Source organism: Drosophila grimshawi, unplaced genomic scaffold (assembly GCF_018153295.1).
Source record: "Drosophila grimshawi isolate 15287-2541.00 unplaced genomic scaffold, ASM1815329v1 contig_311, whole genome shotgun sequence".
Taxonomy (NCBI): Eukaryota; Metazoa; Arthropoda; class Insecta; order Diptera; family Drosophilidae; genus Drosophila; species Drosophila grimshawi.
Genome location: NW_025063098.1, coordinates 18,674,283 through 18,700,637, shown reverse-complemented (window position 1 = coordinate 18,700,637; position 26,355 = coordinate 18,674,283). Strand labels below are relative to the sequence as shown.

The 26,355-nt window shown below is 39.1% G+C and overlaps 2 protein-coding genes across 4 annotated transcripts in view; one reads left to right on the top strand and one right to left on the bottom strand.

Moving 5' to 3' along the window:
• The window catches only part of LOC6567646 (tubby-related protein 4), a 35,317-nt gene extending 21,919 nt beyond the window's left edge, over positions 1 to 13,398 (bottom strand). For 2 of the 3 annotated variants that reach the window (XM_032740104.2, XM_032740105.2), the window contains exons 1-2: positions 13,368 to 13,398; positions 5,421 to 5,659 (exon numbers count right to left, since the gene is read on the bottom strand). In XM_032740104.2, coding sequence (XP_032595995.1) covers positions 5,421 to 5,516 — 96 coding nt within the window. In that variant the 5' untranslated portion in view covers positions 5,517 to 5,659; positions 13,368 to 13,398. Of the gene's footprint in view, positions 1 to 5,420; positions 5,729 to 13,367 lie in introns of those variants that run through there. The other variant, XM_043214818.1, reaches the window with a different exon arrangement.
• A 1,203-nt stretch (positions 13,399 to 14,601) lies between these two features.
• On the top strand, positions 14,602 to 25,001 carry LOC6567648 (attractin-like protein 1). Its single transcript, XM_001993752.3, has 8 exons — positions 14,602 to 15,255; positions 19,266 to 19,502; positions 19,580 to 19,737; positions 20,714 to 20,861; positions 20,994 to 23,832; positions 23,896 to 23,982; positions 24,047 to 24,128; positions 24,441 to 25,001. Exons 1-8 carry the CDS (start codon positions 14,810 to 14,812, stop codon positions 24,596 to 24,598), a joined length of 4,155 nt encoding a protein of 1,384 aa, XP_001993788.1. The 5' UTR covers positions 14,602 to 14,809; the 3' UTR covers positions 24,599 to 25,001.
• The last annotated feature ends 1,354 nt before the right edge of the window (positions 25,002 to 26,355 follow it).

Genomic DNA, 26,355 nt, shown 5'->3' with positions numbered 1-26,355 from the left:
TATTTAATAGTTAGCTATTTATGAAATATATAATTTTCTGTTTTATCATGTCGTTTAAATGATCAATTTAAAAAGAGTAACTGCATTAGCTACTTTTTCTATTCATTTACCATTCAGTTATCCAGCCACTCAAGCACCCTGTATGTGGATTAACTTACAGGGTACACGGAGCTCATTACGAGTATAATAAACGCAAGCCAGCAACCAAAGGTAACAGCGACAGTAGCAGCAGCAGCGGCAACGGCAGCAGCGTCTGCAGCTTGTCATTTTTATGGTCGTTGTGAAATTAAATAAAAACACGCGCAATGAAACAAACATAAATAAAGCAGCAGCCACGCCCCTTGGCCATAAGCAAAACAAAATGGAATGAAACAAAACGAAATGAAATAAAAATGCCGCCAGCATGAGCAACACAGTCTAGTGCACATAATTAGCAAGAAATGCTGAGAGGGATTGGCTACCACAAACACCCTCCTCTCCCTCTCCCTCCCTTCGTCCACAAGCCCATCCCCTACTCACTGGTCAGTGACCAGTTCTCAGCTGTCATTTGCCGTGCACTCGGATTGAATGGAACTAAGAACTCGATTATTTTTTACGGCACATAATTAAAACAGTGCAAAGCTCGAAAGAGAGTGAGAGAGAGCGAGAGAGCGAGAGAGAGAGAGAGAGAGAGGGAGAGATAAATGCAGAGTGAGTGAGAGCATGGAGAGTTGAACAGTCAACGTAAGCAAAAAGGACTTATTAATGATGCTTAGCGCTCTTGGGTCAGTGCTTTGGTTAATGAAGCTACTGCTAAGTCGCCAGCTAATACTTAAGCCAAACAGGAAACAGGAGCCGAGGAGCGACTCTCGACTATACATATAATTGCAGTAGGTGCGAGGTGAACTTCATCAGCACAGTTTGCCAAGTTAATAATGGGAAGCGATGCCAAGCATTTTGGCCTCTCATCTTCAGCTCAGTTGATGATGATGGCATTTCTTCGGCTTAGTTGGCGTATTTTGCAATTTATTTGCCCTATTAAAAGTTGCCGTCAGCTCAGAAATCTAAAAATCTGAGGGCATTTAAGTATGAGCAAAAATTGTAGCATACTTTCGAGTGCGCCATAAATATGTAAAATACATTTTGAGCAGACGGCTTGGAAAAGCCTTTCCGCACAGAAAAGCCACTCACAATTCGCTTATGCCTTCAAATTATGAATTTATGAATTTAATGCGAGTGTCGTAATGTGAGAACTATGCGACTGGGCAACACTCTGTGGCAAGTTCAAAGGAAATTTAAAATTCAGCCGACACAAAGAACAGCTAAGTCCTGTCATGGGAATTTATTTAGTTATCGGCTTGAAAGCACTCAGATAATGTTTCTCTAAATGCACAGATTAGTATTTCATAAAATATACAGTTTACACTTTGAACTACTATTGCTGTCTAGATTCTAGATATATGTCCAAAGTCTTTACGCATGACATACTCTTTAATAAAATGTTACACACAGTTGTACTGTGAAATACCACCTCTACTCTAAAAATTCCTTGACACGAGAGATTACTTAAATATTCTTGTTGGAATTTGAAGTTTAGTCGTGACAGGCTGTGAGGTTCTCTAATGGCTGCACTGTATCAACTCTGCTAATCTTGATACAAGTAATACACACTTGTCTAGAACAAAATCTATACAATATAATTATAAAAATTGCCAAGCGAAATGTTAAGAATTAAAGTGAGTTGGAAAGCAGTAAACCCCTTTTCTCTAACAAACAGTGTATATAGGCAGCATTTCATTTAAAATTCAGATTTTGGGCGCATTCAGGCATTTGCATAATGACCATGAAGGCGACAGGCAATGACAATGGCATTTTATGCAATTCAACATTCGACTGAGTTTGATTTTGATTTTCGGGGAAACCCATCCATTCAAACCCATCCACCCACATGGCATGCTTTATACACATACACAGATATAGATACAGATACAAATACATATATGCAATGGTATTGAATTTCATTTTACGATTTAATTTCGGGGCATGTCAGAAACGTAAACGCCGCATCAGTTTGTTGTGTCAATTTATGTATGTGAAATGCCGTTGAGCCACTTGCAACCCCTAAGCAGATCTAGTGTTGGGGTTGAGGGGGTAGTGGTAAGAGAGGGGGTTAGGGTGTGTTCCATGTGTGTGCAGTTTGTTCACTGTTCACTGTTCACTGTGCACTTGACTTCGAGATTGACACTGGCAGTGCCTACAGTTGAGGCCTCGTCTATTGTGCCCGGCAATTTGATTGCCATGGCGACAGACCAGAGTTTTATGATCGTCTCTGACACTTGGCCCTTGATGGCACAGCAAACACACTCACACACACACACATACATACATATAGAGATAGAAGCAATCAGTCGGTAAAAGTTCAAGTTGAAATCGCCAGCAATGAAATGTGCCTGTTAAAACATTATGACAGCCAGGACCAAGTCCAGCTATCAAAATATAAAAATGTATATATTTGTGTAACTTTCATATGTATATATATATATATATATATATATATTTGAAACTTAACGCGACTTGACGAATACTTTGATGTAATGCATGCGCTGAGGGAATATTTAAAGAGCGTCGAGCAGCGCAAAGCATTCTGCTGAGATGATTTATATGAAAACAAAGTCACAACTCCCAGCGGCTTCGAGCATTTACTGAATTGAAAGCGTCTGCGTTAACTGATTATCACCAGATAAATAAGTGCAAGTGCATTGAGTAAGATAGACTAAAAGATGCCCTGTAACAATAATTATTCTTATATTACGCTTCAACCATTTCCCACGTGAACTCAAACTCGGAAATATCACCTAGATGTAAGGTGGAAAGTCATACTACCTCCGGCTGCCATCTTACAATGCCTGGTTACTCTATATGCACAGCAAATCATTCAGATGAAATTGATATAAGAAGCAGAGATGGGACTCTTTTATTATAACTCTAATTCAATTACGATAATTTATTGAGTTAATATATCATATCATGATCAAAATCATTTAATTTATTATATAATTTAATTTATATATATGTATCAAATGCGATAATTCAATAAAAATATATACATATACTTAAAAGTGGCATCCCATTTGTTAAATAAAAAATCCTTAGCTCTCATAAAATTTGAAAATAATGTCGAATTCTCTAAATCTCTAGCTGTTATGATATCTGATATTAAGGCCAAATAACAGTAATAATCTTTCATTTATCAATTCATAAGAAGACACATTTTCCCAAGATAATAGACAAGATCAGTTTTTAGAGTACGTTTTTCGTTTAGATATCGCTGTCATCAGGTGCATATAATTCGAGAGTATCCACATACCGAGTTCCCTAACTTTGGCATATCTAATTCGTAAGATTAAAACATTTCCAGAAATTACCCACACGATATTTCGAATACTTATCGAAAACGCCTTCTTACGCAACGCATCTTAACGGTAACAGGGTATAGGCCGTAAATTGCCGCAAAGACATAACGAGAAAATGAAACGAAAGCCTCCATGCGCTTGGCAATGGGCAATAGGGATTGGGAATGGAAATGGAATTGGAAATGGGAATGGGAATCCGAATGGGAATGGTATGTGAACAAGAATCGACACGCGCTAACCCCGACACGTGCCTTTAACCACATACAAAACACACACACGAGCTCTTCAATTCACACACCCACAGATACACACACACACTCACACACACACACAGACTGAGTCGAGTGTATTGAAAATGAAATTGAAAACTGTTCATTAAATCATTGCTATTGCTCCTATGCATAGGGAAACATTTGCCCAGACGAATGGGTAAACTGAATGACAAACAGATAGCTATATATGTACATATATATATATATATATATATATATAGAATGGGGGAGATCCAATAGAAGGGTAAAGTTGCTGTTGGTCTTGGCGGTGCAGGTGCACCACTTGAGGCGCCCACTCGACTATAATTTGGCGCCACAAGACACAAGACACAGGATACGGGAACCGGATACAGGTTACAGTCACATGAGCTCAGTTCTAGACGCAGACGCATTGAACGTGATTGGATTTTTATATTCAATATAAAAAGGCTTATATGGCGTTTGTCTGTTATGCAGGCACTGAACGTTCATAATAATTGGAAAAGCTAAGACCTCAGACATGGCATCAAACTTAATGCCATAGCCCAGGCGTCCACCCGGCCCCACCGCATATAAAATCAATTTTAAGCTCGAACAGCGGCAAGCAAACAACAAAACCAAACTGGACGCGTTGGCGCCCTATAAATAGGCATGAGCTCCTGGACGCCCACTCAATCCAGCACTTCCTGTGTGGCCATTGTGTGTGCGCATCCATTGCGACAAACAAAATTGGAACCACTTGAGAAATGCCTGAAATGAACTCAGGCGTATCAACAAAAAAAAAAAAAAAAAATCAACAAAAACCGAGTGATATGGAAACCGGATCAATAACAAAACGAAACCTGTCAAAAAGTTTGTGGCACGTTTTTCGCTTGCAGCCCAAATACCCTGCTTAAATATTAACAAAGAGTTAATAAGCTGTTAAGTTTTCAAATGAGAACATTTTTATCGGCATTAAACTGTCATCTTTGTCTAACAAATTTCATGCTTCGCCCTTTGAGTATCGATTTAAATTCCTGGTAATATATATTGTTTAATTCTTTCTGTTTGTCAGCAACAACATTTTACGCTTAACTTGCAATCTACAATTCTGGGAAATATAATTGTGAACAATTCTGAATCTGTATTTTGCGCTCGACTTGTCTAACAAATTTGATGTTATCATTTTTGAAAGTCTTCTTTGCTTGTTATCTAAAATTCTGGGAAATAGATTTGTGGAATATCTTGAAAACACAATTATTCACTCTGGCATATTTAACTTAAATTTGTACTCTAAAACTCGAGGAAATCTATTTGTAGATAATCTTTAAATCCCTTGCTCCCATTTCATTTATTTTTGTGTACCAACTTTTTCCACTTGGCTTTAAAAATGTATGCTCTTAATCCTTTAATTGTATGCATGTCGTTCGCCTTAAAGGTAAAATGCTGTGTGTGCAAAGATTTTACATATCCATTGCCATTAGTCAGTTATTTTATACATTGTCACGCTCATATGCTGTTAAAGCTGAAAGACTGACCGCCAACCAGCCCACTCATCCATTTGCTCCCTGCTCACCCTTCCGCCCACTCAAGTTGAGCTCATCTAATGGCCCTGGGCCGCCGCCACTCGTTAATAGTGTCGGCAGGCGGCAATTTAAAGTGCTCGACAGTTTAATGGACATTGTCTGTATTTATTGTATTTGTATATTGGATGTAGGATGACACAAATTAACTGGCAGCAGTTGCCTGCTGACTGGACTAATAGGTTTTGACCGGCATTAAAAGTAAATTGACTTACCTCGGGTATATCATCGGGCACCTTGCCCATCCACGATAGCGATAGTATTGTGCAGTCGCATTTTGTGTTGATGTTGCGTTCAAAGTGTAAATGCATTTTACAAGTAACGAGCGCCGCCGCTTCCGCTTCCGCCACAAGAACAATGGTAGCCAACTACTTAGCTGTTGTTGCCACACAGCCTTCTGCGTCTCTGCCGCTCTGCTCCGTTTCTATTTCAGATTTACGCCACGCACATGTTGCTAGATAAGAGCAGAAGAATGGAGTTTCAGACTTTGGGTTATTATCGTTTAGTTTGACAAGCCAATAACTAATTTACAATAAAAGCTAATGCTATGGAAGCTGCCTTATCAGTTAGCACACAGCCCATATACATGTGTGTGTGTAAGTGTGTGTGTGTGTGTGTGTGTGTGTGCATATGTGTGTTTTATGGCATATGCTTGCCTGCCATTACGCTCGCTTAAGGGTTGACAAATTGCAGCACGCAGCAAATATAATTTGTAGCGCACACTTTCCAGGACACGACCGATGTACGCTAATTGGATATTAGTGGTAAGTGGATGACGTTGCCCCCAGACAGCAAAAGAGGCCAGAGCCAAAGTAATCAGAGTACATGTCAGCATGTGCATGTCCTATCTGCTATTGCAACAGATAACCCACTTGCACGCATCCACACACACACACACTGTCAGACTCACAGTCATCAACAAACTTCAATCAGACAAGTTGAAAGTTTAAGGTTTTATTGAAGTAATTATTTAAAATTCTAGAAATTGTTGAAAAGTTGTTCGCTTGTTTTAATAATTCAAAAAGTTTGTCAACTGAAGTTCCCATCAGCTTTCTGATTATACCCTGCACTAATTAAAAGTGTGCTTTGATTACATCAAATATAAGTATGCAAATGTGAGCAACAGCCCGATAAAAACATATAAATACATTTGTTTATATTTATATATATATATGTATTACATGCCTATATTAGCAAATTGAGAAGAGGTTTATTTCCGATTGTATTGTATTGTATTTCAGATAAAAAATAGATTTCACTAATATAAGAATGCTAGAAATCAATTATTTGAAATCAAAATTGACAATTACGATTCTGAACTACTAAAGAAGAGAGAATCAATGAAATAAACGGATTTAAGCTGAGTACAGGGTAACTCATAGTCAATTATACCTGTGATTTCTGTGTCATAGCACTTAGCACGACAATGTTTCAAAATATGATTGAATAATTGATAAGCTGCTGAGCTGATGCTGCTGCTGGTGCTGCTGTTGCTGCTGCTGTTGTTACTGTTTCTCTTGTCTGGCTTTTAGTCTTGTTTCGTGTGCGTTTGTGTGTGTGTCTAGGCAGTAAGTCAACATCAACATTTGTCTTTGGCAATGACGAGCCACAGGCAAAGCATACACTTCAATTACGTTGTGCCCTTTGTCTGATTGAATTTGTCATATGATATACAATTTTTGATTGCGTATACGCCTGGGGTTGCTGTAGCACACTCAACCCCCAATCACAACCCAAACCCGAACCCCTATGAGACATCATTATTCTGTTGGCAACTAATGCCATTTGGAAATGTTGACAGCAGCAGTGGGAGATGGCAGACTACTCTTCTTGTTGTCCTTTTGTTAAAAGGCTGACGGCTTAAATATGAATGAAAGCCAACTGTAGTTTATTTCCCGTTGTTGTTGTTATTGTTGTTCTTTGAATTAAATTTCAATTACAAGCCAAGAACATTGCCAGTCAAGCAGGACGTGAGCGTCGAACAATCAAAGCCAAAAGCGGCGCAAATGCTACGAATGATTGCACATATGCCACGAGCCATATTTCGTACGTGTTATTTTAGCCACTTTTATCTGCATGGCAAACACACAAACACACTGACAGACTGAGATGTGCAGGCAAGCTACACAGAAGAAAAAAAAGATAATGAAAAAATTATGGTTAAGCTACCAAAATGTTGAGATTCAAACACAAATTTTCTAGACTCAATTATTTCATTTTTAAAATATACTTTTATGAAACACAAAGTAATTAATGATAGTTTGAATCATGTATTACTAAAAATTGACTCTCAGCCGATTGGCTACTAATTCTCTGTGTTACTCAGCTATCAAATAGACTTTCAAGCTGCAATCGACATTTATTGCCCTATTTGCGCCTTAAATCCCAAATATCAGGCGTATTCAACACGATTTATAACTCATAACGAATTTGAAAAAAAATAACAAGTCAAAATATGATTTAAAAATATTCTTATGTGTAGCAAGTAATTTTACGTCTGAAATATTCCATAATTATTCATTTTTGGATGTGTACAACCAAATTGCATTTAGTACTTGTTATTACAAAAAAATAAAAATGAAATTCACTTAAGTCATGCCTTGATATGGTACACTTTTTTCAGTGCAAGAGCTTGCAAACAAACACAAAACCATTGTTTGACTGCTTTAATATTGCACAAACTGCTCGCATTTCTCTCTCCCTCCCTCTCTTTCTTGCTCTCTGCCTGTCTTTCTCTATCTCTCTGTTTGGCTGTCTATCGCTTTGAGCTGTGGCTCAAAACCATGAAAAGTTGGCAAAATTCATGAGCCCGCCGTCACAAAAACTGTCGAAGTGTCAAGCAGTTGCCACTTGTCACGTCACGTAGCGATTGTTGCAGGTGTGCGCTGTTGCATCCACTACATGAAATGTGCATTAAACAAGGTGCAACAACAACAGCATTGGTAGTTAACCTTGTCCTTGGCTGTCCAAAAGAGACCCAAAAATAGTTGGCTGAGTTAAAATATTGGTCGACGTTCAAAAGTAGGCAACAGAAAATTTGCGCCGCGACGCTCAGAAGCAGGCAACATTTTTAACCATGGCCTTGCCATTAAAAGTTAATTACGTGGAAACGCTGCCACACACACACACACACACATACACACACACAAAACCACATAAACACATAGACACTCACACATATGCACACAAGCGCTTAATCTCTGAAATTAAAGGCAAGCAAAGTTTAACATTAGTTTTACTTTCCCTCTCGCTTTAGCTGTCTCCTTTTGTTACTCGCTCGCTCGTTGCAATTAAACTGCCAAAATAGGATTAAGCATACGCCCCATTGTACGCATAGCAAGCGTTTAAGGCGCTTAAGTTCTTGTTGCTGCTGCTGCTGCTGTTGTTGTTGTTGTTGCTTATTTTCGTTTTGTTGCCGTATGCCAACTGCTTACTTTCATCGTTTGCTGCTGTTGTAAAAAGGCAAGTTGAGCGACTTCGTTGGCGCCTTTCGGCACTCAAAGAATTTTTATGCGCAACGCATGTTTATACCCCGTAGCAATTAAGGCATTACATAAGGTATATATACACATGATGTATGCTTGCCAGTTTTTTATTGGCTTCCGTAATTTCTTGTTTAATTTACATACGCCCCCAAAAATTCTAATCAATAAACTATAAATAGCTGTATGAGTGCTTTAAATTAAAAAGTCTTTATTATTTGCTAAAGTGCTTACATGTCATAAAACTCTATCTGTATCTCTCTCTCTCTCTCTCTCACTCTGTACAAAATATAATGCAGTAAATATAATAAATAGTAACCTTCAAAAATCAAGCGATATACTTTATGGGCAATCAAAGGCATATAGACACTTAATATTTCTCTAAACAGCAACAAACTTTAAACTAACTTCTTACAGATCTGGCTAAACGGACGCTGTGAGTCTCTCCCTGAAGACAAATTCCGACGAGTTTCAAAATATATCGATATTAAATGATACAAAAAAAACACTTTACAAAGGAACATATTTAAAATAAACTACCCATGTCAAATAACTTTCATTACATATATGCATATTTGCTGTATAATCTTTCGATCTTAAACTCCTTGCTGCATATTAATTGGCGTGTAGCTGCGTTTAATTTTATGGTCTTTGAGTAGTTAGTGTTCGCATGACATGCACTTATTTTTCATTTTTAATTACAAGGCGCCATTGTTGCTAGATATTTGGTTGATGTTGTTATTATGGTGGTGGTTGTTGTTGCTGCTGTGGATGTTGATGTTGATGATGACAACATGTCAAGCGAGGCATGTTGAGTCGTGTCCTTGAGCTGCTTTAAACTAGTTCAGGCTCTGCGTAATGAAAATGCAGCCATGCATAACATAATAGCATGGGCCAAAGAAGCAAAAGGCTAAAACAAAACCAAAAACAACTCAAATTTTGTAGACCATTTCGTGTGCGTTGCTCTTGTTACATGGTTGCATGTTACCACAGAATCTAAGATTGCTGCCACCTCGACAAGGATCTAACTCTTGCGCTGTCCCACTCGCACTCTACCTTTCTCTCCCTCACTTTTAGGTCTCAAGTTTCGCCTTTGCGCATAATTATCTTAACTTTGGCTCTGGTTGTTGTTGGCCTGACTCAAAGGAGTTCAAAGCGCAGGCGAATGTGGTAGTTGAAAATGGCCCCAAGTGCTAATTTGCAATCGGTTCAAGTACGTTTACAGTTAGTTCTTGTTTCAGTGTTCTACACAGCGAGAATAATATTGACATTACAGTATACTTGATATAAGAACAACAAACGCATAATGATTAAAAACAAATATCTTAAAACAAGCAAAGAAAATCTTAAAGATACTGGCACTTTCCTGTAAGAAAAGCCACTTTCCAGCCGATCTATCAAATCTATGAAAAACGAAAATTGCTAAATTGATTAACACATCAGGTGGAACCCCCTTCTGATCACCTTGCTACTAGCCAGTGTCACGAAAACAAAGGAGTATCCGAGCACAATGGTCCAATTCTGGTCTAAATAAAGTTAAGTGACTTTATATGTTAAGAAGTAAAATCGTAACTTTAACCATAATCCAATTGTATCTGTTCAAGTCCTGATTCAAGCTGAGCAAGTACTTATTGTTATTATTGGAAGACTTCATGCTCTACTTTAGCAAATTATATTTTTGCTCATATTTCAAGTACGCCAATATGTACTTGATATTTTCACTCTGTGTAATTCTTGTTCTGAGCTTTTTCGTTGAAGTTGAAAGTTGCCTTTGGACTTTCATTATCCACACGCCAGTGCACAAAAAAACAAATCTGACTTAAACAGCAATCAAAAACAACATAAAAAATAAATAAATAAATAATGCGTTGCATGCACTTAATTGATGCACTTGAACTGGCCAATAGCCAAATAGCTCAGCTGGGAAAAAGAAAAATGAAACAATAAAAACCCCTCAAAACCAAGTCCAAAACAGACAGAAAGCAATAAAGTTTTGCATATATGACGAAATAAATGACAGCAAAGAAAAGCAACTCTGACAAGAAATACAACAACAAATTGGGGTGGGGGAGGCGCAGCTGAATTGCGTGGTTTGAGCTGGGGTTGGGTGGGTTTTGTGTTTCTGGTGTGTGTGTGTGTGTGTGTGTGTGTGTGTGTGTGTGTGTTTGTCGGGTAGGTTAAATCTGTTGTTGTTGTCGTTGTTGTTGTCGTTGTTGTTGTGAACTGAGCTTTGCGGCACAAGAGAGCGCTGGGAAATACAAAAGCTGCCCCATTGTTGTTGTTATTTTTGCTGTCTCTTGTTTATTGACTTTGTGCGGGGGTGTGGTATCCTATAATTTGTTTCTGCTTTAACCAAAAACCCCACACCCCACTCTCCTCCCCATTCCTTGCTCCGCCTGTCGCAAGCTGGAAAATTGTGCGCCTCAGTGGCGCTAACAACACACACAAATAAACACGAATTTGTTGTTGTTGTTGTTGTTGTCGCTGTTGCGTGTCCGATTTTTTTATTTTTAATATACCCTGCAATCACTGCGACCATTATGTGGTTAATAGTTCAATGACAGTTGCTACGTGAGAGCCCTTGTACTACTAAATAAATTATAAGTTGCTGAAATTATTGCAACTAAATATCGATTAGCTGACGTGTGTCCCAAGATTAAGGGAATGCGAATTTCAACTTTGGTAAAATCGCTCGACTCGCGATTTTTATCAAGACAATCAAAAGAAAAAAGTAATTATCAAGTTTGAAGGTAGACTTAATAAAGATAAAGAAAACACTGATTAAAATTGAATATATCGAATAATTTTTCCGAGGATTTGAAAATGAGAATTTTAACCATTATAAAAACGCCAAAAGCGCGATTTTCTCGAATTGCATCAAACAAATCTATTCAATTTTTAAACTTTGCATATCGTTAAAAACAAAGCGTAATTTCAATATCAATATTCCATGGAATAACTGAAACTTTATGCTTGTAGAAACTTAAATTTATCTATAGCTCAAGCAAATATTAAGAACGTTTTTAAAAGTCAAGTTTAATATAAGTACATTATGACGAGTATTATGTTTTTTGTGAAATGAGTGTTTGATTGATATAGTTATATTTTATCAGTTGTATCGCTATCACACAATTTAAAACTCATCGTTCGACTGATTTCTTATAGCCACTTATAAACAGACAGGCAGATATGGCTATATCAACTTGGCTTGTTACTCACTTAATTTTTATGGTAAAGGCAGTTTCATAGGGTTAACGAAAATTCTATAATAAAAAAAAGTATTGAAAATATCTGTGTTTCAAAAGAAATGTAATGACTTAAAAATAATAAGATATATTGAAATGTGGTTTTTATGTCTGCAATGTGCTATATTAGAATTTATAGTTATTACTTCCTATTTCCTTTTTGGGCTGTACTGGATTAATAGCATTCAATTTTCACAGGATAAACCGCAGTCGATCAATTGTAAATTGCAATTGATTTAGCATAATCTTTGTGTGGCACGTTTCTGAACTAAACAACAAAAACAACAACAAAAAACATATTTGCATTACATTATTCACTGGATGTTGTTATTGACGCTTTATGTAAAAATTACCAAAGTATCCCCAAACAACAACAAGAACAACAATGGAGAAAACAACAACAATTAGAAAAAAACAAGGTTGTGAAGCGGCTTATTGCTATTGGCGAAAATATTGGCAAAACATTGGCTGCTAACCTATGCCTCGTAGGCGGGGCGTGATAGGGTGGCGTCTGCAGAGAAGGGGCGTATGGCTTTGGCACACATTGCACTTGAACTTGCCGCAGAGAAACCGCCAAGCAACTCAAATTATATAATGCAACAAAAAAGAAAACAGAAAAGCCAACAACAGCAAACACATCGAATAAAACAAATGTAACGACCTTGAGTGGCAAGCGGCAACAAGAACAAGAACAGCAACAAGAACAAGAACAGCAACAAAAATTTAAAAATAATTTCTCAAAGACGGAGAACGCGGAATGAAGCAGATCAAGAGCAAGAAATGGCGGCCATGCGTTGGCGTCGCCGCCGCCATCTCCGCCAGCGTCAGCGTCCACAGCGCCATTGAAATTATGCAAAGTGAGAAATTGCCGGACGCAACTGACACACACGCAGATGTTTGTGTGCATTTACATGTGTAGGAGTGTGTGTGTGTGTATGCAAATTAGTGGGTGGCAGCTGCCTCCGCTGCCGTCGACTGCAAATTAAATGCGGCTTTTGTGTATTATGTTTTTCGCCCAAGCAGCGCAAGAATTTCACGCATAAATATTGCATCTGCCTTTGTTGATATTGTTGTTGTTGCTGTTGTTGTTGTGCGTGGCCTTTTATAAACCACTGTTCGATTATGCATACGAAAAGGTAACGGAATTCCAATGCCAATCGATTTTCATTGTCAATGTTAAGCGTATTAATCGAACTGGCTCTGCAATGCTACGAAAAGGCTTTGCACTTGAAATGTTAATATTAAAATCAACAAATGCTGATAGAAATAATAGCAACAAAAAAAAACCCCGAACTTCATTTCAAACAACAATAAGAGCAAAGCTCCCACATCGCCTGTATAGACATTCGTCTGGGCTGCGGGTGAAAATCCACCACCCAAAATAATCTCAAGTGAGCTGCTGCTGCTGCATTGAAACAAAAATTCCGCAACTCACCTGCGCATCGACGACGACGACGGCGACTGCGACTGTTGCGGTTGCTGCTCCTTTGGTGCTGTTAGCTTTTTGTCAATATAATTATTAACGTTTTGCAGCAATTAGGCTTTATTTGTTCTTGTGTTTTTGGGCAATCGTTGTAGCTAATGTGTGTATTTATTCTATCTTTTTCACTCACTGATGGCACACACACACACACAGAGAGACAGACAGTACACGCACATGCAGCGGCACTGACGCGAAATACCGTTAGCAATTCGCACAAGGCAACCGTGCACATCGAGTTCCGAGCATCGACTATTTTGAGCCCATTACAACAGGAATTTAGGAAGAGAGCTCGTCGTCGCTCGTGAACCGTTGAGAGCGCATGCGTTTTGCATTTCGTCGCATTTCTTATCACTGCTGGCAAAACTGAAACTGTCAAACTAACGGAATTTACACACTGTTTGTTCAATTTTGTTGTATATTGTATTGATTTTATGTTTTTGGACTCACTCTCTAATGATATGTTTAAAAGGCGGTTGCAGGTGTTTTAGAGCACGTTCATAATCGGCATTGCATGCACATTAAGCGGACGCATCGTAAAAAATTCTACATTCAGTCAGAAATTACACTAATTACACAAAATCTATTCCAGCCTATATTTCTGTTTGCTATTTCGCTTGCGTTTATAACGCATGCGAGGGCTGCACTGCATAAATGAGCTATGTAATTCCCTGATTGGAGCGCAACTAGCTCGATAACATTGGATTCATGTTTATATTATGTTATGTTATCTGTGCGCCATTCATAATCAGATCATTCTACATTTTTCTCCTTAGCTGTTAACAGCGAACTTGTTATGGATTTTAAATAAGCGCCAACGCTATCGATATTAAGTTTTGGGGAAACTGATATTTGACTTATTTAATATTTGCAGGCAAAGTAGACAATGAACGGAAAGCAATAAGCACGTTATATGTATAACATCGTTTGCCAACATCTCTCCTTTAATTATGGAAATGTAACGCCGATCAATTTTTTTATAAGCCTCATTTTGCACTAACATCGATATGCATGTTATTGTTAATCGATAGTGCCAGTGTTGAAAGTATCGTAGAATAATAACATGCATGTCGATTGACCACCACCACGATGAATGAATCGTCGATAACTGTCGTGCAGCTCTATCGACTAGTACATATATTGTTTTTGCTCAGCGTAGTTAATACAGCAGTGTTTTCCTTTTCATCTATACGCCATCAGGTTGTGCAATTTGTGTGTGTTCATTTTGGCGTTGCATCTGCTGCATATGTGTTTTTTGTAGTGCGTTCAGGTTGCTGCAGGCTGCAGCATTTCAAATTTGTGCAATACGCAGTTCACAATGCAAACGCTGCGAAAATCGAAGAAGTCGCACTCGCATTCGCATTCGTGTGTGTGAAAATTCAATAAAAAGTGAGAAAATGTGCTTGGTGGAGCATGCGGGGAAAAAGCCTAAGCTCTCGTCCACAACAACCAACAAACAAAAGCAACAACAACGACAACAACTAACGTCGTCGTCGTCGTCTTCCTCAACTTTCTGCTCAAATCGCAACGATAACAACAACAACATCAACAACACTGGCGTCCTCGATATAAACACGCAACAGCAACAACAACAACAACAGCAGCAACATCAACATTGTGACAGCACAACGACGCCCACATTTAACGCCAAATATAGGCGAAAATGTTTGCTGCTGCTGTCACTGCTATTGTTTCACGGCTGCTTCAGCGGGTTGCATAGCGCCAGTGCCTACAACTGCACCACAAATCCTTGCCAGAACGATGGCCAGTGCTTGGACGGGCAGTGCATCTGTGCCGATGGCTGGCAAGGACCTGCCTGCCAATTCTGTGGCGGCAAAGTGCGGTAAGTTTTCTTTACATGAGTAATCCTATTCTCACCCCATTCCCCCTACGCACCACTGTCTCTCTCTCTCTGTCTCTCCTTGCTTCGCCAAATAGGCCAATTTAGTTATCGCTTTCGCAGCATGATTCATGGTTTCAACAACAACAAGAACAACGGCAATAACCATAGAAATCAACGCTTAGTTGTCTAGTTGTCTTACAGTGGTCACTCGATAATTAATATTGATTGGCCAATAGAAATCTTTTAGGACTTGAATTCAATACCTGTAAGCTTAATTCTTAAAACATAATTCTTGCCTATAAAACATTAAAATATATATTTTTGTTAACATTTCATTAATTGATAATTCATCGTTGGTTGGATATTATTTTTCAATACACCAGCAAGCGTCTGTGTCTAATTATCGAGCGTTCACTGTATTTGCATAATTATGAAAAGTCGTCTGTGAATATCATTAAATTATTATACTCGTTTAACAATCGTACTTTTTTATTGTTGTTGGGAAAATGGCTTATAGAAATGGGTATTATGCACGAATTATAATCGTATTAACGTTTTATATTTTTTTCTTTTTTTTTTGGAGCTTCCACTGTATTATTCAATAAGCTTTGCACTCTTTTTCCTCTGTCCGATTTGTGTCAAGCAACGGTTTAGTTTGAGCTGCTGCCCATTCTCGTTAGACAGGTTCCAGTTTCAGTTCTCGTTTCTTTTCTTCACTTTGCTTAACTTTGTTGTTGTCTTCTTTCACCTTTCCATTCATTCCGTTCTTTCAGCTTGCTTTCTACACGCTCACTCCCGTTTCTGATGCGACTCTCCTCTCCTCTTCTCTCTCATTTCTCATTGCATTTCCAATCAGAGTGCATGATTTAATTACCTGACTTGGCTTTGAACTTGCCCCTCCATCCCCTCCCCCCTCACCGTCGTCGTTCTCTGTCGACAAACTGTAGTTCTTGACAAGTCAACGTTTAGTCTAATCAGAAGTTTTTGCTAGCGAAAACGTTCATCATAAAGCTCATAAGTCGTCATTGTTTATGTTTCTTAATAACGGGTATTTGCTCAGCGCGCACTCGATAAGGGCATTCACTATCTTGACAGTAATGTATTTAGCTCGCAAAACCGTTACGCTCACGCCTACCGCCCGCACTTGCCCACCCAACCAACAACTGCTTGTTTGGCTGACTGCCTTGAAGCTCTGTGCTCGAAATGAGCAAAATAAAACAAAGAGTGCAAATTTGTCGTTAGAAAACTAGCTCGCTTCGGTTCGGGTCGCTATTTAAGTTTCCGATTTATTCTATTCAAATTTCTTTAAGAACAAACTGATTTTATGAAGAAGAGTTTTGGTTTTGCTTTTGAAATAAATAAATAATTTGAAAAAAATCTAGTTTTCAAGTCTTAATTGTGCAGCAAAGTGGAAAAAGAGTATACATTTATCGGTGATAAACTAGAATACATCGGCTTAGGCGAATAATTTTCGAATTGTCTGCTCACATTTATTAAAACCTGAAGGTATGAAAATTCCCAAATTGATTTTATGAATAAGAGTTTTTGTTTTTTATATAACTTATATAAATTCCAGAAAATAATTTAAGGTAAATCTTAATTCTGCAACAGAATTAAGTTTATTGGTTTTATTTAATTACGTTGTCTATATATATATTTCTATTGTGATCAAGTCAAGCCGCCTTTTGGTTGTTATTAAATTGTAAGCAGAGTATTGCAAACGTCGAGCACTCTATAACGCTCTTATTGAGTTTTTGTGGCAACTGGCACCGTCACAAGTCAGCGCCAGTTTGCACGTTGGTAGTTTGAAAGCAGCTGGCATTGCTTTTTCTTTCTTGTCTCCATTGACCGATTGCCATTCTTAAGATATGCGTGCGAGAGAGGCAGCGCGAGAGAGAGAGAGAGAGAGGGAGAGAGCTGCTATATATAGTCATACATATTTCTACTATATATATATGTGTAGTTTGATGATTTACAGTTGATATGGTGTAGACCCACTTTGGCCAGCTTATCAGCAATAGCAAAAAGCGTTCGCTTATCACGATTTTCGCTTTGGCCAGCACAGTTAACTCGTCAACTGCACCTGTCCCATATTTAATACCCATAATTCGCCATTTTAAGAGAGAACATCTGAAATGATTCCCATTCACCAATAACTACAAACTGGTTTTCCCATATGAGGATGATCTTGGCCAAATAATAAATAATAAGAAAGCGTTGCGAATAAAAGATCATGAATTGATTTACTTACATGTTGAGAGTACTAGATAGCACAACTTTTTTATTAAAAGATAACAGCTGATAAACAAAAAAGAACCAGTAAACTAAACTAAACGAAACTTAACCAAACAAGCTCTAAAATGTGATTAATTCCTTTAACAACTTCATACAATCAGCACCTGTATCAGTTGCGAATTATAAGCGTATACAATATGAAATTTATCTTTGGGCGTCGACTTTTATTTGTTTTTGCCATTATTATTAGCTTTCCTTTCTGTTTCTGTCGAGACTCTTTTAGCTTAAGATATGTTTATCGTACTTTTTTTTTATTGCACTTAGATAAAATGTGTACAAAATGTGAAAGCGAGCAGCTTAAGATCATCATAGATATAGTTGGAGCAAGTGTTTTATAAAACATATGTATGTACATATATGTATGTATGTGTACATATATGTATGCCAAATGTATAAGTGCCTGTTACGGCTTAGGTTTACATCATATGCTGTCATTTACATTTTAAACTATTCTGACCTTGATTCATGCATACTTTGTTATATAAAATATATTCCTTAAGCTTAGTTTGCATACGCTTCAAGTTTCTTTCATTTAATCTCATCCGACATTTTTTCCTCTATTCGTTTGTGGATTGTCTAAAACTTTTGCTATTTATAAAAGTTTGACTGATGCTCTGTGCATTTTTAGAAAATAGTTGCTGACCAGTTCAAATTGCGGCTGGATTTTCTAAAGTTCTTAATTCCATTATTAACTTTTTATTTAGAGCTGTCAAAATGAGTCTAATAACGATCGAACTCTTCAAACAAATAGGCCAAGCAAACTTGAAAACATTTTCCACACAAAGAGAGGAGAAAAGTTTCCACAAACTCAAAAGCTTTTTTTCACATAAGTGTTGGAAAAAGAGTTTTAATGAATGAACAACAAAAAGTTTCATATTCAATTTGTACATTTTTCAAAATTTCAAATTATTATTTGTCAGTTTAAATTCGAGCTTTGACTGTTTTTGCAATCTGATATGTGCTTATATTTGGTTTCATCAGGCTGGGTGTTTGCTTACAGTTCAAAGAGCACTTGTAAGGTGAGCAGCTGAGGGGGGTGGTCGACTGGCAAGGTTTTTCTGGAAAACCAACATCTTTCTATATGTTTACTCTATGTGTGTAGTATTTAGTTGCGTTTGCGTTTTAGCGTCTGGGGGCCAATGGCAGTCAATTGTTTTTCAAGTTTATAAATAAACAACAACTTGTAGTAGTAGTCGTAGTCGTAGTGGTTGTATATCATCAATATCTTAGTTTGGGGCCAAGTGTTGTGGCCAAGTGGTTGGGGGGGGCAAATGAAAAGAAAGCAGTTATTTTTAAACGGATGTGAAACGAAGTGACGGACAGACTAACGAAATGACGGACTGGCTATTATAATAATAATAACAATAACAAAGGCGGATTGCTTGTGGCAATGAGTTGAAAGTGGAATGACGTTGTGGCATTTGCGGTGCTTCAGCTGGCACTGATGCACATTCCCCACTATTCCCCTGCACTTGTACACATACCCATTGTGTTTGTGAGTGTGTGCATCAATTGAATGAAGCTTGGCAAATTCAATTATCTTGGCAGCTGCAATACGCGCATCTGGCCACAATTTACATATGTAATTGTGAGCCTGAATTGAAGCCAAGTGATGCCACTTCAAAAAGTCCACAAAAATTCAATTTATAACAGCACATTTTGCATCTCTTCATTCTTCAATCTGTTTATGTCTTTGTTTTTTTATTCCCATCTAGGATGTACCATCCCATGGGCACGATACACGATGGCTGGGGCAACTATTCGGTGAGCGTAAAGTGCAGCTGGTTAATCGATGCCCATCATCCGCACTGGGGTCGCCGGCACAGTGTGAATCCGTCGCGCGCCGCCAACATACGCATCCATCTGCGCGAATTTGCCACCGAATGCGGCTGGGATCATTTGTATATATACGATGGTGACAGCGTCGATTCACCGCTACTCGCGGTCTTCAGGTGAGTGCACTGCAATTACCACAAATCACATCTATTTGCTAATCATTTCGTCTTTGTCTTCGTCTTCGTCGTTGCAGTGGCCTCATGTACAGGGGCAACTTTTCGATACGACGCGTGCCGCAGGTCATCGCCAGATCGGGCACTGCGCTGCTACATTTCTTTAGCGATGATGCCTACAACATGTCCGGCTTCAATCTCACATACAAAATGAACGGCTGTCCAACGGATAGCGATGGTAAGAGTGAATTGCAACTGCATCAATATCAACACGAATAAGTTTGACTGGGCAGAGACTCTTTTAACTGCCACAAAAAATTATAGCAGACATTTAAACAGGACTAGAGTATAGCTTGGCAATATTGTTCTTGGAATTTCCTTACGAGCTCTTTATTGGCATATATCCTTAGGTTAGAATATAGATCTAAGAACTATAATTTGCTCATATAACCAGGAGTATCTTTTATATTAGCAATTATCCTTATTAATCGGCAACGAATTGTGGTACTCCATAAAAAAAACTATAGATCTCAAAACTAACTATAAGCTATGAGTATTTCTTATATTATAGATTATTAAGTTAATGAAAATTGTTAGCTAATCTATAAATATTTAAATATTTTCCTATATTTGTACACCATTTACTACGCTAATGTTATATAGATGTGCATATACTATAATATTATCTTATAATATTTTATTTACATTCTATTCATGCATTTCGTTCATTCGAGAAACGAGTTAATATTTCCAAAGTGATTCACAAGTAGTTTTTATAGTATTGCCAGCGATAGAGCTTATTGAGCCTCTTTCAGACTACTCAAGATAAGAAACACTCATGTCTCTGTTTACGAGAGAACCTCAAACAAATAATGTGTATGAGAAATGAGAAATAAATAAGCGTGTTCAAAAATGTGTACTTTCCTAACAATAATAATTAGGTTCCGCTAATTGTTTTCTTTTTTTCTTTTTGTCGAGTTCATATTTTATTGTAAGAAAAAGTTTTTAGTTTATTACACGTAAATTGTGCTCTAATCTGTATATATAATAGTATTTTCATTTTGTAGCAATTAACATTCGCTTTATTTATTTTATAACGAGCGTAAGAAGCCAAGGGAGGTGGTAATAAACCTATTAGAACTAATAAAATTTTATAAATTGATTGCTAAGTTTCTAATTGAAGTTGAAATCCAATGGATTTGCACAATTCACAGATGTGGAGTGCTCTGGTCATGGCACGTGCAACGATGGCGACTGCCTCTGCGATCCGATGTACCGAGGAGAGGCGTGTAATGTGGCCGCCTGTCCCAATAACTGCACAGAGTCGCGAGGTCATGGCATTTGTAAGAGTGCACAGGAGCGGTAAGTCTTAATACATATATATATACATATATATATATATATATATATATATATATATATATATATATATAGAGAGAGAGAGAGAGAAATGCCATTTATTTATCAACATTGACATTCTGTAATCTTGTTTAGCTGTGAATGCAACGAGGGTTTTGGCGGCGACGATTGTGGTCAGGTGCGGGCACACGGCGTGTGGAGTACGGTGCATCCGAAGCATTCGGTGGCGCCATCGGGCAGTGCTTCACATGGCGCCGCCGTTTGGCGCGACACCCTGCACATCATTGGCGGCGAGGCGTATGGGCGTGGCGAGCTTATGAGCACCTATGACTTCAATGGCAATGTGTGGGAAACAATGCATCCGGAGGATGGCAGCGCCACGCCCGACAAACGCTATGGCGCCTCCACCGTCATGTATGGTGATAAGATATTCATGTATGGCGGCGTCATCAAATCGAAGGGCATCACCAATGAGCTGTGGGCCTTTGATGTGTCCGCCAAGACCTGGGAGAATATAACCGTAAAGACGGATCCGTGTAATAGCACACACCATGCGATGTGCGGTCCGTTGCATGTGGCGGGGCATACGGCGACATTGGTGCCCGGATTTGGGGACAAGAACAACTATCAGTATATGGTGGTGATATTTGGACATTCGCCACAATACGGCTACCTCAACACGGTGCAAGAGTTTAACTTTGGCACACGCGAGTGGAGAATTGTGCAGACCTACGGCTATGTGGTCAAGGGTGGCTACGGACACAGTGCCGCCTACGATCTGCTCACGGAGAAGCTGTACGTCTACGGTGGCATCGTCTCGGAGAGCGATCCCAGTCAGGTGTTGAGCTCACGTCTCTTTGCCTACGAGCCGGCGACACGCATCTGGACACTGTTGTCGTCGGCACCAAGCGCACGGCTCCTGCACACGGCTAACTTTGTCAATCCTGGCCTGATGATGGTCTTTGGCGGCAATACCCATAATGATACGGCTCAAAGCTACGGGGCCAAGTGCTACAGTCAGGATCTGCTCATCTACGATGTCTATTGTGATTCGTGGCACATGCACCAGATGCCCGCTCACCTGCAGGCGGATCTGGCACGTTTCGGCCACAGCTCTGTCGTGTTTGAGGATGCGCTGTACATTTATGGTGGCTTCAATGGCCAGCTGCTGAACGATATGCTGCGCTACGATGCCGGACAGTGTAGCTACTATACCAAGCAGGAGAAGTGCACGAGTGCCCGGCCGGGTGTCAAGTGCATTTGGGATGTGCAACTGATGCGCTGCATCAACATAATGCGTGTGCAACGCTCGGCGATTTACGGACGGGAACAATACGATTATGTTGCGTGTCCATCAAAGAGTCGCATCACAATGACATCGGAGCATCTGCATCATGTGCAGCGCTGCCAGGAGCTAAACAATTGCCATTCGTGTGTCTCGACCGCCTTTGGTTGCACCTACTGTGGCAATGGGGTGTGCAGCAAGGAACGTTGCCGTGAGACCACCTCGGTGGCATCCATCTTCTATGCCGACTCCTCAACAGCAACGCAACAGGGCGGACATCCACAGCCGCCAATAACAGTGACGCCACCGCTGAATGCCAAGCGACTGGAGAGTTGTCCCGCAGCCGAAGATTACCTTGTGCAATCCATATGCGAGCAGCAGCACAGCTGCCAGGCGTGCATGTCGAATCCGCACTGCAAATGGGATGTCGAACCGAATCGCTGTCGCAGCCACATCTCCGCCTCGGGTGCGCCCTTCAATCGCACCAGCCACGACGACAGCCTCTGTCGTCCGAACTGTGCGTCCCAGACGAACTGTCACAATTGCACGGAGGACGAGTGCATCTGGTGTCAGAATGAGCAGCGTTGCGTCGATCGCAATGCATATACGGCTAGCTTCCCCTATGGCCAGTGTCGCGAGTGGACAACATTCATTTCAAAGTGCCGTTCGGCGCCAGCGAATTCGATTAGTGCTGGTGGCACAACGGCCCTATCCAGTGCCCAGTGTGGCTACTACAATAGCTGTCAGCAGTGCTTGGATGATCCGGCGTGCGGCTGGTGCGACAACGGCTCCAACACCGGCCTGGGCAAGTGTGTTGTTGGCGGCGCGTTGTCGCCGTACGATCAGAGCGAGTGTGCATTGAAGCACTGGTTCTTCACGTCGTGTCCGCGCTGCAATTGCAACGGTCATTCCTATTGCAATGATCAGCAGCACTGCGAGCAGCCGTGCAACAATCTGACAATTGGCGCACACTGCGAGAAATGCCGCACTGGGTACTGGGGCAATGCGATCAATGGCGGCGAATGCCAGCGTTGCGAGTGCAACAATCAGGGCGACTATTGTCATCCGGATACGGGCAAATGCTATTGCAATACCAAGGGCATTGTCGGGGATCATTGCGAGAAGTGTGACTCACAGAATCATTACATTGGTGATCCGTTGCGTGGCTCCTGCTACTACGAACTGACCATCGACTATCAGTTCACGTTCAATCTGTCCAAGAAGGAGGACCGTCATTTTACGCAAATCAATTTTCGCAATTCGCCGGGTAAACCCGATATTGATGCCGATTTTACGATCACGTGCAGTGTCCCGGCCAAAATGGACATATCGGTGAAGCGTGCCGGGATGCCGGAACGCCTCATTTTGGTGGGCATCAATTGTTCGACGTTCCGACATCGTTTCCCCAAAACCGAATACCAGTTTGGCCAGTCCGATGACAATAGCTCCCTTACCACATTCTATGTGTTTGTGCACGACTTTCAGCCGCCCATTTGGATACAGATCGCCTTCTCGCAGTATCCCAAACTCAATCTGCAACAGTTCTTCATCACCTTCTCCTCGTGCTTCCTGCTGCTGCTTCTCATGGCCGCCGTCCTGTGGAAGATCAAACAGAAATACGACATGTTCCGACGTCGCCAGCGCTTGTTTGTCGAAATGGAGCAAATGGCGAGCAGACCATTCTCACAGGTACTGTGCTGCCACCAAGCATGTAGTTAAATCGATTGCTAATCCTTGCATATTACTCTCTAGGTTCTGGTCGACATCGAGGCGCGTGAAATGATTGATCTGAGCCTGACGCTGGAAGGCATCAGCAACATGTCCAAGAAACGCAAGAAGGTGAGTGCAAGAAATGTGGGAATAATGTTGAAATGTTTCTTATCTATTTATATATATGTTCCAGGAGTGTCCCAGTCCCATAGCTTTGGAGCCTTGCAATGGCAATCGAGCCGCAGTGCTATCGCTTCTAGTCCGGCTGCCCACGGGTGCGTAATGAATGTGATACAGTGATGATATCTCTTAACTAGAAAACACCAGAAATTTTAACTGCTTAATTTTGAGAAACATTTTCTTGAGTTTTTAAATAGTTTCGTATATAGAGTTCCTTAATGTACCATTTAAATATCATGCAATTTAAAATATTGTCTGCTAATTACGAAGATTTCTGATAGAATTGGCAAAATAGGATTTAAATTTTGATATAACATAAAAACTTGTTTTTAGATTTTGGTTTCGGTGAAGTTACCTGTGACTATATTGAAGATATATTAAATTAATGATGTTTCTTCTGTATTTAGGTGGCCTTTCGCAAGCGCCTGCTGGTCAGTCAGCCGGACTGGCTGTGGCCAGTGCTTTAGTCACGCTTGGCAACCCCCGTCGCCCGTCGATCGACCAGCATCCGAAGGAGCCAAAGTCGAAACGCAAGCAGAGCCAACATCCAGACAGTTGTACATAATAATGATAACCACACACACACACACGCATTACACACACAATAATAATAATAATAATTAAAAAGATAGTGATTGTAAACAATAGATAATAGAACCCTAGCATATTTGCTCTGATTTTATTTATCTATTTAACACACACACCACACAACAAATGGCCAGCAGCTAGCAAGTTGATAATCCGCAGTTATTACTACTTTAATGCAATTAGTTTAATACCCTAAAAAGAGAGATATGAGAGAGAACGATGCAAATAATAATAATAATAATATTAATTATAATTATAAAAGAAAAGATTATTAATAATAACGATAATTTTTAGCAAAAGGACATATTTATATACGAGTTATATATACAATTTGATATAGTTCATAGGTCGTGTAGCGTTGCAAATAGTTGTAAATGTTTTATTTATTATTTATACAGCAAATGTAAACTAATTTTTAGCAACGGCAGCAATGTCTAATCATTTTTTCTATATACATACAGACATATATATATATACATATATATATATATAGCTTAAGCGTGTTGTTAGACTTTATTTATCCAATTAATAATGTTTTCCTTTTTTTTGCGATTTTGCTAGGAACAACAAAAGACATTTAATTCATTACTAACAAAAAAAAACAAAGCAAACAAATGGTGATGTTTAGAACAGAATTGAGAACAAGAAGAACAAAAATGATGGATGTGGAATATTCTGCAAATACTGTGTTCATTCATAATTGATAATAATCCACACACAAAAAAAAGAAGTATTTTGTTTCTGTGCAGATATTTACAACAAAGAGCAAAGAACGAACAAGAATTAATAAAAAAAAAAAAAAATAAAGCGAAAACAAATACAATGGCAGCAACCAATACATGTGTCTGTAAATATATACCATATAAATACAAAAAAAAAAACAATATATATATATATATATATAAATATAGATATATATACATACGTAAAATATACAGACTATATACACATATGTATAGTACATATAGAGGAAATCGCGCCCAAAACAAATCAGTTATGTAATTTAGATTATGAAATGCAACAAATTTAATTAACAAACAATTTCAATTGATTAGAACAAGAAAACCAACTCAAACTCGAAGCTAAGCGTAAGGTTTCCACTTGGATAACAAATTTGAACAGCAAACAAGAACAAGAACAACAAACAAAAACAATGAATGCACTTTGTAACTAGAAACAGCAATGAAACAGAATCAAAAGACACTTGTCAAACCACTTTTAATATTATATATTTAAATAGAAAACTTAAAAACTCTTCAGATGTTGACAGCTAATTGTAAAGTTCTTCTAACTCACACGATACGTTTTCGAAATCCAATTGTAAAATGGCAACTGATTGACTCCCTACCTCCCTGCCCCACTCCCTTCCTACCTACTCCCCACTTACCGCCACCACCACCCACTCCCAAGACATAAGTGAGAAATGTAAAGGAAATAAATGAACAATTTAAATCGAGTCTTGTTTGTTTTAAATATTATTGAACAGCAACATAAATTTAGATAAAAGTCATTAATAAATATATATTTATATATATATATATATATATATATATGTGAGCAAATAAAACACTGAAAAAAAAATGATGTAACACGAAGGGCTTTTATGTATATTATTATGTATATGCAAATTGGGTTTCTTTTGACAACTCGTTAGCATCGTTTTGATATTGACCGACTCGCCTCAACTCGAGTCACATCGGAGCGATGCCTGAGCGTAGCTGTGTAGCTGTCATT

Excerpts from the sequence above, each read along its gene's own strand:
- LOC6567648 (XM_001993752.3), top strand. The coding sequence starts at position 14,810 with ATGTGCTTGGTGGAGCATGCGGGGAAAAAGCCTAAGCTCTCGTCCACA. Across the intron at positions 19,503-19,579 it reads CCGCTACTCGCGGTCTTCAG|TGGCCTCATGTACAGGGGCA; the intron begins GTGAGTGCACTG and ends TCGTCGTTGCAG. Across the intron at positions 23,983-24,046 it reads TGTCCAAGAAACGCAAGAAG|GAGTGTCCCAGTCCCATAGC; the intron begins GTGAGTGCAAGA and ends TATATGTTCCAG.